General features: G+C 49.7%; 4 protein-coding genes across 4 annotated transcripts; 2 read left to right on the top strand and 2 right to left on the bottom strand.

Moving 5' to 3' along the window:
* Positions 1–1,201: 1,201 nt before the first annotated feature.
* VFPPC_11725 (polyketide synthase) lies at positions 1,202–8,203 on the bottom strand (the record flags this gene model as incomplete). Its single annotated transcript, XM_018289827.2, has 7 exons — positions 1,202–2,905; positions 3,008–3,769; positions 3,828–6,118; positions 6,187–6,380; positions 6,458–7,458; positions 7,516–7,810; positions 7,878–8,203. The coding sequence occupies 7 exons, from the start codon at positions 8,201–8,203 to the stop codon at positions 1,202–1,204; spliced, it is 6,573 nt and encodes a 2,190-aa protein (XP_018146210.2).
* Positions 8,204–8,720: 517 nt separating this feature from the next.
* Positions 8,721–9,243, top strand: VFPPC_11724 (ethD domain-containing protein; the record flags this gene model as incomplete). The annotated part of the gene is made up of 2 exons (XM_018289826.1): positions 8,721–8,882; positions 8,986–9,243. 2 exons carry the CDS (start codon positions 8,721–8,723, stop codon positions 9,241–9,243), a joined length of 420 nt encoding a protein of 139 aa, XP_018146209.1.
* A 144-nt stretch (positions 9,244–9,387) lies between these two features.
* VFPPC_11723 (O-methyltransferase) lies at positions 9,388–10,943 on the bottom strand (the record flags this gene model as incomplete). The annotated part of the gene is made up of 5 exons (XM_022428774.1): positions 9,388–9,394; positions 9,447–10,086; positions 10,141–10,226; positions 10,279–10,371; positions 10,441–10,943. 5 exons carry the CDS (start codon positions 10,941–10,943, stop codon positions 9,388–9,390), a joined length of 1,329 nt encoding a protein of 442 aa, XP_022284541.1.
* Positions 10,944–11,822: 879 nt separating this feature from the next.
* On the top strand, positions 11,823–13,229 carry VFPPC_11722 (FAD dependent oxidoreductase family protein; the record flags this gene model as incomplete). Its single annotated transcript, XM_018289824.1, has 1 exon — positions 11,823–13,229. The coding sequence occupies one exon, from the start codon at positions 11,823–11,825 to the stop codon at positions 13,227–13,229; it is 1,407 nt and encodes a 468-aa protein (XP_018146207.1).
* Between the last annotated feature and the right edge of the window lie 537 nt (positions 13,230–13,766).

Genomic DNA, 13,766 nt, shown 5'->3' with positions numbered 1-13,766 from the left:
GAGCTGGATACTTGCTATGGCTCGAGAATAATGCGGAATCTCACACCATTGATTGTTCCCCCCGGCGGAAATTTTGAGCATACGAGGTGCAAGACACCTTAAAATTCTAGTAGAAAGCATTAATAAAGGCTGTAACAATTCAATCGTATTGACTGGGACTAAGTCCCAGTCAGACTACTCTCTTGGCTTTAGGCGCGAGGTACTTAGCGATAGCCAGCTGACCCAAACTAGCACCATTTATAGACGAATTTATCAGTGGAGACCAGCTGTTCTTTATGGCGGCCTACTATAAGTACTTCCCCGTTCCTAACATACAAGGTAAAGCGCGGCGACGCTGTCCTAGACGTGGCCAATCGTTAGAATGCTTACAGCATGACTCTAGCTATACGAGCTGTCACCAAGCTCTTTCGTGCTGTTAAACGCGAAAACAAAGGCCACCGATAGATCTTGGCTTATTTAATCTCGCACGACTATGGGTTAGTGCGTATCTACGGCCACTATGCTGTGAGAAACGGAAAGAACACAGTGTACTACCGTTACCCAATTCGCGAATGCTTCTTTACAGAATTAGATGGCAAAGAAAAATAGACAGCATATAGATTTACCAGGAATGTATACCAGTTGTGGATGCCGTCTCATTCCATGAAGTTGTGCTCGGCCATTGACCAATTGCCATCCGAGTTAGACTTTAACGACCCTTCATTGCCGTCAACTGGATTATCGCAGGATTTTTGTAGCATAGTAAAAAGCAGCGACTTACCCCGTCTTGAAGTCGTGATAGCTGACAGCCTGATGTGAGACATGAAGCTTCAACAGGCATGTACTTGCTTCTGCCGGGACACTCATAAGACCCCTCTGCAAAAATAGGTATGCTTTCCGAACTATTGCAAGGGTTCAGGGAAGTTGTAGCATACATGGCAACGTGCATTCAAACACGAGTTTTATGATAGTCAAATTAGACAGGTAAACCCGATAATGATGGAATTGACAGATTCAAGGAAACGCCTTCCTCTTATACTAACAGCGACATCTAACCGAAATAACCGTACAGAACACTCTTTCCACCTGGCCATACACATTTGGCCAAAAGTTCCTGTCTTGTGCCACTTGCACTCTGTATGTAAGTAAATACAAGGATCTTAAACCGTGTAGGCAATGTAATATAACATTTCCTTATTTGCATCCTCATCTCGGGACCTCCTCAAGACAAAAAGCCTTCAATAGTATCGCCTAGTGTCTTCATACCAGGACCCGCATCCATGAGGCTAAAGTGGTTGACATCGTCCATAACCCGTATGGTTAGATTCGACCTCCCAAGCAAACTTGACCAGCCACCGGCAGTAAAGTCTGTCCTGTTATTCAGTAACCACAGCATCTCGCGAGGATCATCGGGGCGTATTTCGGGACGAGGTCCGTTGGGGTCCTTGCAAACGCCATCCCTTGCATACACCACGAGTGTCGGTGGAGCATCCGGCATCGCCGTGGGTTCATATTTATCAAGGATATGGATGAACGCGCTGAAGTGCGACCGCAGCCAGTCAGGCATTCTGTTGCGCCCACCGCCGAAGATGCCAATAGAGTCAAAGAAGTCGTACATCCTCTGTGGCGGATTCTGCAGCCCAATAGGATTCGGCGAGTCGAGCAAGATGAGCTTGTCCACGCTCTCTCCTAAGCCTTTCAGGTAGCGGGCTGCTTCGACCGCAATGATACCGCCTGCGGACCAACCACCAATAGCGAAAGGAAGCTGGCGGGCGTTGGACTTGTGGCGTTGATGAAGTAGCCGTCTGATCTCAATGACATACTTTGCTGCGAGGGTGGCCATATCGATATCTAAGCGCGTCATTTCCTCTGCCGTTTTCCGCCATGGGCAGTTGAGACCATAAACAGCAATCCCATAGCCGATACTAGGCGCCAGCGCGGCATAGGAGGCGGCAGATCCGGAACCATCTGGAAGCAAGAACAAGAGAGATCTCGCAGTGTCTGTAGAACCAGACAAGAGGATAGATGTTGCGTTCGGTGGCGAGGAAACGGCAGGCTGGCAATTCTCCAAATGATGTCCCTCACACAGGTAGTCTTGTGATGCACTGCAAGATTGGGAGGCCGCTGGTTTGTCTTTCAATAGGGTCAACCCCAGTGAGCCGAGGACCGCCTCTTCCACCTCTTGGAGAGTGGTGTGGTTCGCAATGAGTTCACGGGGTATCGAGTCCCCGAGGGTCTCATCAATCTTGGCCATGATGGTGAGAGAGAGTAGTGAATCGATACCTATGTCGGCAAGACAAGTGGAAGGGACTAAGTCGGCAAGTGACACGCCTGTCTCCTCCGCTATCGCGCGTCTAAGAATCGCGAGTGTTTCCTTTACACGCTCAGGGACCCCGCTAGCAACACCGGGCTCGACCCCAGATATTGGGACGGTAATATTGGTGTCTTCACTACAGCTAGTGATAGGAGAGTCACAATGTGAAGCTGGCGTTCTTATATCGTCACCTGAATCCGGTGTTTGGGTTCCAACCAAGGCCTCCAGACTTGCGACTGTTGGGTAGTCGACAAAAAGAGACGGCGAGAGATCTACCTGCAACTCCTCACGAACTCTTGTCACAATAGTGAGTGAAAGAAGCGAATCAACCCCAAGTTCAGTAAATTCGCTCTCCGGTTGTAGTTCGACTAGGGAGAGCCCAACTTCCTGGCAGATGATGGTTAAGATTGTGCCAACAAGTGTAGATGAAGGTCTGGCTTTATCTCCCGATTTTAGGGCACTCTCTATCGAGTATGCGTCCTGAAGTCCTTGTTCCAATACATCAGCTGCTTTCGTGCGGGTCTTTTGGGAACCATTCGCTTGTGCCGGTCGACTAGATGAAGTTTGGTGAGGCAGAACACGGTCAAGGACTTGACGCGGAATTCCTTGAAACTATGAAACAGCTCTGTCAGCGTTTTTCCCTACAAAAAAGTTGGTATTCCGTTGGCAGTGGGCGCCAAACTGTGTAACTAATACGACATGGAGAGACATTACCTTTACCCCTTCGATAATTGCCACGATACGTTCCTCATGCAGGACGTATGTATCACCCACATACATTCTCTTCTCAGCTCGCTGCATTCTATTGTATGCATGGTATGTTTTAGTTTGGTCCAGCTTTTCTGCGATTCGTAGTCGCTCCCATCCGTGGTTAATGAACACTTGCTTCTTGCTTTCGACAGCATCATTGCCGTTCATGACGAAGCCTGCAATGCCTCCAAGGCTATCAATCCAGTGTGGGTTTACCACAAAGCCGTCCTCTGCAGTCTGAAAATTGACAGTTGACACTGCCTCGAGCCTCTCGCTATCCAGAACCACCTCCTCCATACCCTGGTACTCCTTGCTATACTCCACCACCGCCCCGAATAGCCTGTAGACCATTCCACGCTTCAGCTTGTGGCTGTTGCCCCCATGAATGCCCTGATTCAATGCTTCTATACGAGACATGATCAAGTGAGTATTGCGCTTCCAGTCGTAAATCCAATTCTGCTCCGGCACAACCCGCACTTCGAGTTTGGCATGCGACGTTGTACGCTCACCTCTGCTATTGACACTGAAGATCGACATGGATATCAGATTATTGGTCCAGGCTGCTTTTGCGGAGACGCGGAAGAGATGCGTATTTTCTGTAGGTTGAGCAATGAGAGGCGCGTCAACCTTAACATCCGTCAGGTCGAGACCCGTTGTTGAGGACGACAGGCCCGGACCTTGGAGCATGTATTGCGCCATGGTCAAGGCAATGTCGGCATACAAGGACTAAAACGATGGACTGTAAGTATTCATGAACCGCCAGAGAGGCCGGTTTATAGCTTACCGAAGGACAGAGTTGAGTGCCATTTACCACATGGCCTTGGAAGACAGGCAGCAATCTCTCGTTGAATACGTCAGACTCTATCAGTAGTGACGACAGCTCTTTACCATGAGACACCTCGAGCACCTTCTGCACTGATGGCGATAGGTATTTATACTGCGGCGTGTCCGGCGCTTCTAGGGTATGTCGAGGAGCAACTTCTTCGCTCGACGCCGGCACTAGGCCTTCGCCTTTGGCCAGACAAAAGTCGTTTCTGTACTTTATCCAGTAATTTTTCAAATCCCAGGCATATCTAGGGAGTTCGATAACCCTTTGGGAAGACGGGAAATGCCGATGGTATTCATTCCAAGCGATGTCGAATCCCACCAGGTACAGGCTCTGGAGCGACGAAGCCAGTGTCTTGTAGGCATCGACGTTCTTCCGTAGCGATGCTAAAGTGCTGGATTCGGTTCCAAGTGTACCCTTTATCATGCCACCACATGAAGGATGGGCTCCGACCTCGAGCCAAACGGTACGCTCATTGACCAACCCGTCTGTTCTGGCCGCCTCAAGAGCGCCTCGGTAATCAACGGTGCCACGACAGGCACTGACAAGGTAAGATGCATCAAATACGCCAATCTCTCCAGCGTGAACCACTCTGGATTCCAAGGGTGACATGATGGGAATCGTAGGTGCACAATACGTCACTCCTCGTGATGCGGCGGCCTTGAACGGGGCGAGAATGGGTTCGACATGAGCTGAGTGAAATGCATATGGAAGCTCCAATCTGATAGTCTCTAGACCCGCAGCGGCAGCTTTACTCTCAGTACGACAAATATCTTCGATCCGGCCACTTATTACATGACCTGTTGGTTGATTGGCACACGCGAGTTCGCAGCCAGTATTGCGAATCAACTTCGTCACAGCATCCGAGTGTGCCTTGACTGCAAGCATCGCATTGGTACCAGGCAAGCAATGCTCTTCAAGCAAGTTTGCCCGGCAGCCAACGAGATAGATGGCATCTGCTGCAGTGACGACTCCTGCGGCGTACATTGCGGCGTATTCTCCCAGGCTATGACCGATTACTGCTGAGGCAGTCAGACCCCAGCTTGCCCAGAGCTCAAACAAGGCCATCTGTACGCAAGTTAAGGCGAGCTGTGAGACTACCGCCCTGGTGTCTTTCGCATTCTCCGCTGGCTGGCTACCATCCACTAGTTCGATAAATGGTGGAAATCCCTGGCTCTGTGCGAGGCGATTCAGGCGAAGGATGCTTGAACGGAATGAGGCATGGGTGAAGTAGAGCGACTTGCCTAGACCCGTGTATAGTGTACCCTGGCCAGTAAACGCAAACACCAAGTTTGGAGTCTTTTCTAACGATGGGATCGGCCTAATGGCTGCCTGGCTCAGTGCTGATACTTGTTTCTTGATATTGGACAGAACAGACGGTATGTCCGCGCCCGAAACTATTGTCCTATAGTTATGATGCATGCGGCGCGCTGTCGTGGTGTACGAGAGCTCAGGTAGTGAAATGGTTGGATTCTCCTCAAGCCATGATGAAAGCGCCTTGAGATTGCCAAGTAGAGAGCTTTTGGTCTTGGCCGTTACTGCAACGAGGTGTACGGGTCTGGCGTCATCCCCGGCATTCGGTGCGTTGACTGTTTGAGGAGCATCCTCCAACAAGACAGCAGTATTTCCACCAGCGGCACTGAAGTTATTCAAAAAGACTGACCGTTTACCAGAAATAGTCTCTTCTCTCAGCCAAGGGGTTGGACTAAGCGCGATGCGTACTCCGCGCTCAGCGAGATCCCGGGGGTAGTTGTGGTTGATGCGGGTCTTGATTCCACAGTGCGGCGGAATCTCGCTGTTCTTCATCATCATGAGCACCTTGATCAATGACGAAACTCCGGATGCCGATTCAGCATGTCCAATATTTGCCTTTGCTGAGCCTACATACAGTGGCCTGGGAGGTTGTGCGAGCGTACGCTTTGTCCCTGGCACAAACACTGACAAAACCGAATTCATTTCTGTCAGGTCACCTGCCTGCGTACCTGTGCCATGCATCTCAATATAACTAATGTCAAGGGGCTCGATATTGGCATGTCTCATAATGCGTCTAAACACGCTTGCTTGATCTCCCTCATGTGGACGAGTAATGCTGTCGGTCTGGCCACAGTGGTTAGTGTTAGTCCCAACAATAACACCAAATATCGGATCATTATCTATTTCAGCATCTTCTAGCCGCTTAAGAATCACTGATCCCACGGCATCGGCACGGCAATACCCGCTGGCTTCATCATCAAACGGGTTGCAGTTCCCTGGCAGGGTTAGACGGAATCTTTGATAAACGTGTGATGGTTTCGGTCTTGCTTGACATTAAACATACCAGTAGTTGAGAGAAAGTGGCCACGGTCCAATCCAGCGAAGTTGTCGGGATTCGTAAGGATATTGGTGCCCCCGGCGATGGCAGTGTCACATTCGCCTCTCCAGAGGTAGCTACAGGCAGTCTGGATTGCAGCGAAGCTGGACGAGCAGGCTGTATCGATACTCAAGCTGGGACCGGAAAATCGAAAGAAGTAACTATAAAATAGAGCAAATAGGTCAGATGTACGATATCAGCCAGGGTGACCCAGAAATCCCGGTTAACCAGCACTCACCTGATGCGGCCGGGTACGAAGGCACGGTTGCCTCCAGGGATGAAATAGGTGTCGACATCCTGGCCACTGTTCACCTCACGCCAGTCATCGCTTGTAGTGCCAAAAAAGACACCAACCCTATCCTGTTGCGTACTTGGGGTACGATTCCTCACAAGCCCGGCCATTTCTATGGCTTCAAAAGTGGTCGTGATGGCCAACCGCTGCGCTGGATCTGTATTTGCTGCCTCTCGCGGCGACATATTAAAGAAGCGAGCATCAAATACGCCTGGCTCCTCAATAAAGCAGCCATACTTGACGCGGCTGCTATTCTTGCGCTTGCCCGTCGGATCATAGTGTGTTTCCCAGTTAAAGCGATCAGCTGGGATCTCGCGGTGAACATCTCGTCCGGCGCGAAGCAGCTCCCAGAATGCTTCGTTGGAAGCAGCGTCAGGAAATCGACCCGAGTAGCCGATAATGGCAATCTTGGAATGTGCAAAGCTACCTGAAGAGCTGTCCGATTGCCGCTGGGACTGTGCTACGTGTTCAACACTCACTTGCATGTCAGTGTCGACCGTCAAGGCATTGCTGAGCATCGATGCAGCGTGACTTGAAAATGAAATGATGGTGCACTGTTGTGTCTTCGCTTCGGCCAGGAGCAAGCAACACGAAGATACCACCATCTCCCACCGAATTGGTTGCCGAAGGGTCTCGTGCACCACCAGGCGAAGAAGCTGTTCAAAGGACGGGGCATTGATAACATCTCCCGTTGATGATGACAGAAGTGGAATCTTCGGGACACGAGGCTCTGCTTCTTCGGCAACCGGGCTAATAATGTTGTCCACATCTAACTCATCAAATAAGCTCGGCGCGTGGAATGGCGACTGGATATCCAGATACCGTGATCGCAGCCCTTCAGACGCCTTGGAAAGGAATTCCTGCAATGCTGATGGTGGACCACTTATGGTCGTCAGTTGGTCTCGTGTTGTGGCACTTATGTAAAGCCTGGAGCGTCCACAGTCTGTCTAAGAGAAACTGTCAGGCATTTGCAGTTGGGAAGAGGAAAGGAACAAGAAACTTACCCCAGCAGCACCTAGTTCTTTCAGCAGATAGTCCACTGAATCATTCATGTCTTTCGGTCTGACAGCAGCCGACCATGATGTACCTGTGGCCTGTTGCGAAGACTCATATTGACCTGCTAACCAAGAGCAGAGTGCAGTCCTAAACGCGGCTAAGGACGCTTCCACAGCGACTGGAATTAATTCCGGTAGTGTCTGAGAACAGCTGATAGCCGCGGCAGCAAAAGCTCCCGTGCAAGATCCAATAATACATGTACGCGTAGGCAAGGGATATGAGTTGGAATCGCTGCTATATCTTCTGGGAAGTAAGTTAGTTTTTGTTAGATCTAATTTCTAATTGCCATCCTTTGCCCAAGGTATCTTACACAATAAATTGTGCAATCTCATAAACGCATAATGCGAAAAATCTGAGGACTGGCGTGCCTGGAGTGCCCCCAATCCAAGGTACGAGATCAATGATGGTCGTAAAGCGAGGGAACAGGTCTTGTTGTCGAGAGGGTAAGTTGCCTATGAGTCTCCTGAGAGACAAGCCGACTTGTTCTAGGAAGGAAGATAGAAGGGGGTTGGTCTTAATATGCAACAGACGTCGAAGCTCCTCCTCAAATCCCGACGACGACAAATCGCCAAATAGCAGCACTTGGTACTGCTGAGATCCGCCGTTCTGGGAAATAGAGGGCGTACTGTGGGCCATGTTGGATATGAGCATAAAAGCTCCCTATGGCAATCTACAGCTTTTGAAAATTACAGTCTCAACGGTGAAGTAAAACCCGAAGTTTGAAGCCCCGTTTTCCTTGTCAAGCCCGTCCCCAATGTGCTTATATTCGGCCGGTCGTATTTGTGTCACGACAGGTTACCGTACCCACAACCACTCGGGCGCCGTCTCCCGAGTTCAGGGAGTTGAGTTGACACCGAGCCTGGCTACATATTGTTCTCGGACGTGTTGTTAGTAGTGTGATTGGCTGACGGAACTGGTCCCCGAGGTTCAAGATGACCCAGCCTTGGCCCGGTGTCACTCGGCCGATGGTCCAAGTACTTCCATCAATGGATAAGTGAGCTCTCCCCGAGACTTCTGAACGCTCCGTGCCTCATCTACCAAACACTTTCTACCTTTGATTGAGCTACATAAAAATGCTCGATCTCAGCGGGACCGAGAATTACATTGTTAATCTCGCTCTATCAGAATTCTCCATCTTCATCTATCCGTCACGATGACTTCCACCAGCCAGCCACAGCAGCTCTATGCCATCACTATTTTCGGATACAAGAAGGAAGGGATGGATGAGAAGGAGTATCACAACTATGTTAGCAAAAACCATGCCGGCCATCTCAAGGCTTTGCTTGCGAAGAATGACATTGTTTCCTACACTATGGTAAGCCTGGAATATAGCCCTTGAACAGCTCTATGCGGTTGAGCCATCTTTAGAGCTGATCCGGACCATCTTGGCTGACCACGATGGACTATCTACAAAACAGCAACACAACAGTTCACAGGCACGGGCGTTGCTGGGGACCATTCACCCCGGTCTTCCCACCGCGAAGGAGGCAGACTGTGACATGGTCGTTCAGATTGTCTTCAAGGATATCGAGCACTATCTTGGGGTGCGCCAGGATCCGCACTGGGTGAATGTGGTGAATCCGGATCACGTAAACTTCGCTGATGGCAAGAGGACAAAGTTTGTGACAGGCTGGTATGAGGTCCACGTCGCAGACGGTCATGTAGTCTCCCAATAGAACATTTGGTAGAGTAAAGTGAATATACTCTTTGTCAGTGCATGCCCACTTAGAGATCTCATTTTTCTGCCTGAATACTGGCGATTGACAAGAAGCTCCAAAGCTAAAGGTCGACGTCCTGCCTCCAAAACTGCCGTGGCTCCATCAGAATCTCAAGTTCTTGTCTGCCTCCTCATTTCCAATTTTTTGTTGCCTTCACTTACTCACTCTCAAGTTGAATCTGCCACAATCCACGGCAGCTATGTGAAGTGTACTCCTCGAAATACTCAACCTTGAAATGTGGACTCGCTTCCTGTAACAGTGTTAACCATTCCCTTGATGTTCGCTGCTTGGCATTGTGCATCGTCATGAGCGTCACATCCCGTCTGCGGAATGCCCTCTCCACATGTGGCTCAAATGTGCCCCGAGCTGGCGACACTAAATCACTGATGAGAAGCGTCGGTTGACTTGGGTGTTGGAGCACAGGAACAAAGCTCCTTATCAGTTTGATGCACTTGTCATCGTCGTGACACCACATCACGCTGCGCATGAGGAAGACAAGAGGTATAATACCGTCTTGATCCATTTTGGTATGCTCCGAGAGAGAGCGTGTCAAGAACAGTTCCCGTTCCTGGAATGTCACTCTCTCGGAAAGCTCTGGTTGGAGGCTTTCCTTTCCTTTATTCAGAGCAGCAACTGTGGAATCCTGTACTTGGATGTGAAGCTTTGGAAAAGTATTGGCGAGATCCACTGCAAAGGAGCCAGCTTTTCCAGCGACGTCCACAACCAGACACTTTTCGTCTTCACAAATCATGGGTCGACGGCGGAACCAGTCGATTATCATGTCATTGCCTGGATCGAGAGCTTTCTCTGTCGTTAGCCACTCTCATTCGTGTAAGTAACTGTGGAAACTCGTACTCTTTGAGACACTCTCCATAGCTCTGGCAAAGCGATTACCAATTCTAGGATGTTTAGCATGCCACTCGTACATTGAAGACCCCCAACTATGTCTAGAGTTAGTTGCAGGTAGAGGACTGCGTCACTATATCTGCTTACGCATAGTCAAAGGCGGACTGTCCTGTCCAGAAGGAGTTTGGCTTCCGAAAAGAATCAGCCAAGTGAGCACTGGCAACTCTCGTTTCATACAGCCTGTCCAGGTGAAAGAGACAGTCAGTCAGCTGAGCTCATGTATTTTGGATAGAGTCGTCATGGACCTACTGAAACGCAATAAAAGACTTATAGCCCACATCTCGCACCATCTCTTCCGAAACTACCGTATGGGCGAAGACACCGTCATCCGTCTCCTTCAGGATGCCAACACATGCGGCCAGTCGACAGATGCGCAGTAATTTCTCGGCAGGCAAAGCTGCCTTCTCCGCAAGTTGGCCAATGGTAACCATCCCGTGAAGAGGGATTGCCTCCAACACATTATACTCAAGTAGGGTGTACAACGCGCCATGTTCCCAATTCGTCGACACATACTCATGCAGAAAGCCATGGGGCCCCTGTACCAGCTTGTCCAGGTACTGCGTCAGGCCGCTAATGGCTGTTCGGTGCTGCTCAATCTCGCCTGTATGCCCATTCCAGAGCTCGGTGCGTGCACCAACATCGAGACTTGGGGGAGTGATAGATTGCGCAGACAGGTATTCGACGAGATCTTTGGCATGTTTGAGGATGTCCTCCGCAACACGTAAGAGCTCATTTTCTTTGGGGGTACTCATTTTCTTTTTTTTTTTTGGGGGGGGGGGGGGCTTATTTTGACAAAGATGCTGTTGTGTATAATGCACATACGCCTCAATGCGAAGGCAGACTTGTGAAAAGTGATGGGCACCAGCAAAATTGATAGGCGACTGAACAAAACCTGTTTGGTAGGAAGAGAGAAAAGCTTACGTGTCTAATATTTTCCATTTGATTCCCCAATATCTCTTGGATCGCAGATAATGACACTCTGCCAGACTAGACCTTGAACCAGGGTCACTGGTGCCGTCGCCGAAACCAAAGAATGCCCTCGCCACTTTCAGCCTTTTGTTTCCTTAACCCGGGCCAAATCGGCGATGCAACCGAGCTCCAGCAAGTCACAACTGCGGTCTGATGTTGCAAGGTTGCGGGTCTCGGGTGCCGAAGACCCCAGCCGCCCGCCGTTGGTTGCGACATCAAACGTTGACATGTCAAGTCCAACTCCGAAACTCGGGTAGCTGAATACAATCCCCTACAGGCCTAACGATAGGGATTTGAAGTCGGTGCAATTGATTGATCTGTTTATGTCGCGTACGCCTTGGCTGAATGCTCATCTACACCAATGGACCGCTAGGCTTATTCCAATGTAGGACTTACACGTGTGACCTGGGTGCCAAGCTTGCGAGGAACTCACCATAGAAGCAGCCGTAGCCGTAATCGGGCAAATCTGATACTGAGGTTTTTAGGAAGTCTCCGAGGCAAACTACCTTGTATTACTGCCGGCTCAGCCAAAGTAATACGAATATTATACGAAAGGCGCAGTACCGGCGATCAAATCAAACATTAGAGAGCCGAAGAATCTCCGTTTTAGTCTGCTGTGTTCTGCCTTATCATTCGCTTATTTATTGGATCATCAGCAAACGATGTGTTCTGTCTCAGGCCACCCGTTTCGTGGAGTTACCTTGTTGGTTCTCCTACTGTCAGTTTTTGCGTTATCCACGTTCGGTGTTGCTGACAGTGTCATCCATAAGGATGTTGCCATCATCGGCGGTGGTGCATCAGGACTCTACGCTGCTCTGCGTCTGCGCCAGATGAACCACTCGTTCGTCGTGGTAGAGAGCAGGCATGAATTTGGAGGCCACACGGCTACCTACACCATCCCAGGCACGAATACTCACATCAACTATGGCTCACAAGGCTACGGTGGCGACGTCGACGCAATCAAGCGCTTCTTTGGCTTCTACAACGTCCCGATGAAACTTGTGAAACTAAGCGAGGTCGGGTTCGGCAACACGCGTCATGTCGACTTCAAAAGCTCAAAGGAGCTTCCCGACTTCAAACCTGACAATAATCTAACCATACTTTCTCAACAAGTTCACAAATACCCGGATCTCGCATTAAACACAAGACTACCAACCCCTGTCCCTGAAGACCTGACTCTGCCATTTCGTGACTTCGTCGCAAAGTATGGAATCCAGTCCAACGTATACAGTCTATACTTTCAGACTGAGGGCTTGGGTGACCTCTTATCGCAATCGACGCTGTACGTGTTTAAATATCTCAATCTAGCCTATCTTGACGGCCAGCTTCCCAAGTCACCCGGGTTTTATGTCACTGAGAAGGGCTTCAACCAAGAGATCTACCTCAAGGCCCAGGCTGACTTCGGTGCCGACGCACTGGTATCATCGACAGTTATAGGTGCCGTTCGGAATAGCACTGGCGTGGTTCTGACTGTCAAAACACCCTCGGGCAAGAAGACAATTCTAGTCTCCAAACTCCTTGTCACGATGCCTCCGACGCTCGCCAACATGGGCCCCCTGGGTCTCGACAGTCGCGAGTCCAGTCTCTTTTCTCGCTTCAGGTCACATGGCTGGTATGTCGGCCTGGTAAAGGTTGAAGGATTTGCAGATAGGGACGAGTTTGTCAACGCCAACTTGGACAGCTCAAATTTTAATTTGCCCAATCTGCCAGCATTGTACCAGATCTCACCTACCGCCGTGAAAGGCATCTATCTCGTCCGCTATGGCTCGTGTGCTTACATGGACGAACGGGAGATAAAGCGCGATATTGTGGTTACTGTCGAACGGGTGCGCCGTGCCGTTCTACCTAGTACAGCTGGCCTTAACCCTGTAACTTTGCTCGCATTTTCCAGCCATTACCCCTTTAGTTTGTACGTCAATTCTTCTGACATATCCGGTGGGTTTTACAGTCGCCTGGACGGATTGCAGGGTCACAAGAACACATGGTTCACGGGCGCCGCGTACAGCTCTCACACAGCTTCCCATGTCTGGAATTTTACTGAACGCCTTCTCCCACGTCTCTTTCCGTAAGGGGACGTGTCGGCTCTCTCATGTGAGTTGTTATTAGTGAGGGACAATTTTCTTGCTAAACCTTTCTGGAAACAAGGGCAAAGGGTTGGCGGGACGCTACCGCGATGTATGAAGAGTGTTATCTCATAGGTTTAGAATAAAAGTTTGAACAAAGTGGGAGATTTTCGATATATTTTGAGTTGTGTTTGCCCAAGATTGTACATTCCTGTGTTCACTAATCTCAATGATCTTCCACATGGGCGAATCCCATTCTCCTACAAAGGTAACATACCTCCCTTTTGACGCAATCAGTTAGCCATTTCATCTGATGGGCAGAATGTTGGGTTGAAATCTGCAGCGTTAATGCCACCGAGCGTGAATAGCTTCTTAACTTGTTCGCATTTGAGATACATAATGCGTATTAGGACTGACATTTACATTTTGTTTTGTATGATGGGCTCCCGGAGATAGTCTGTTCAAGGTTTGAATCAGCAATTAAGCTGCGTTCGTAACCTCGGATATGCGTGGGTTGGTGTCTCGGCAGTATCAATGTCATTA

Source organism: Pochonia chlamydosporia, chromosome 2 (genome assembly GCF_001653235.2).
Source record: "Pochonia chlamydosporia 170 chromosome 2, whole genome shotgun sequence".
NCBI classification, from domain to species: domain Eukaryota; kingdom Fungi; phylum Ascomycota; class Sordariomycetes; order Hypocreales; family Clavicipitaceae; genus Pochonia; species Pochonia chlamydosporia.
The sequence above is the reverse complement of the archived record's forward strand: the minus strand, read 5'-3'. Positions and strand labels throughout refer to the sequence as shown.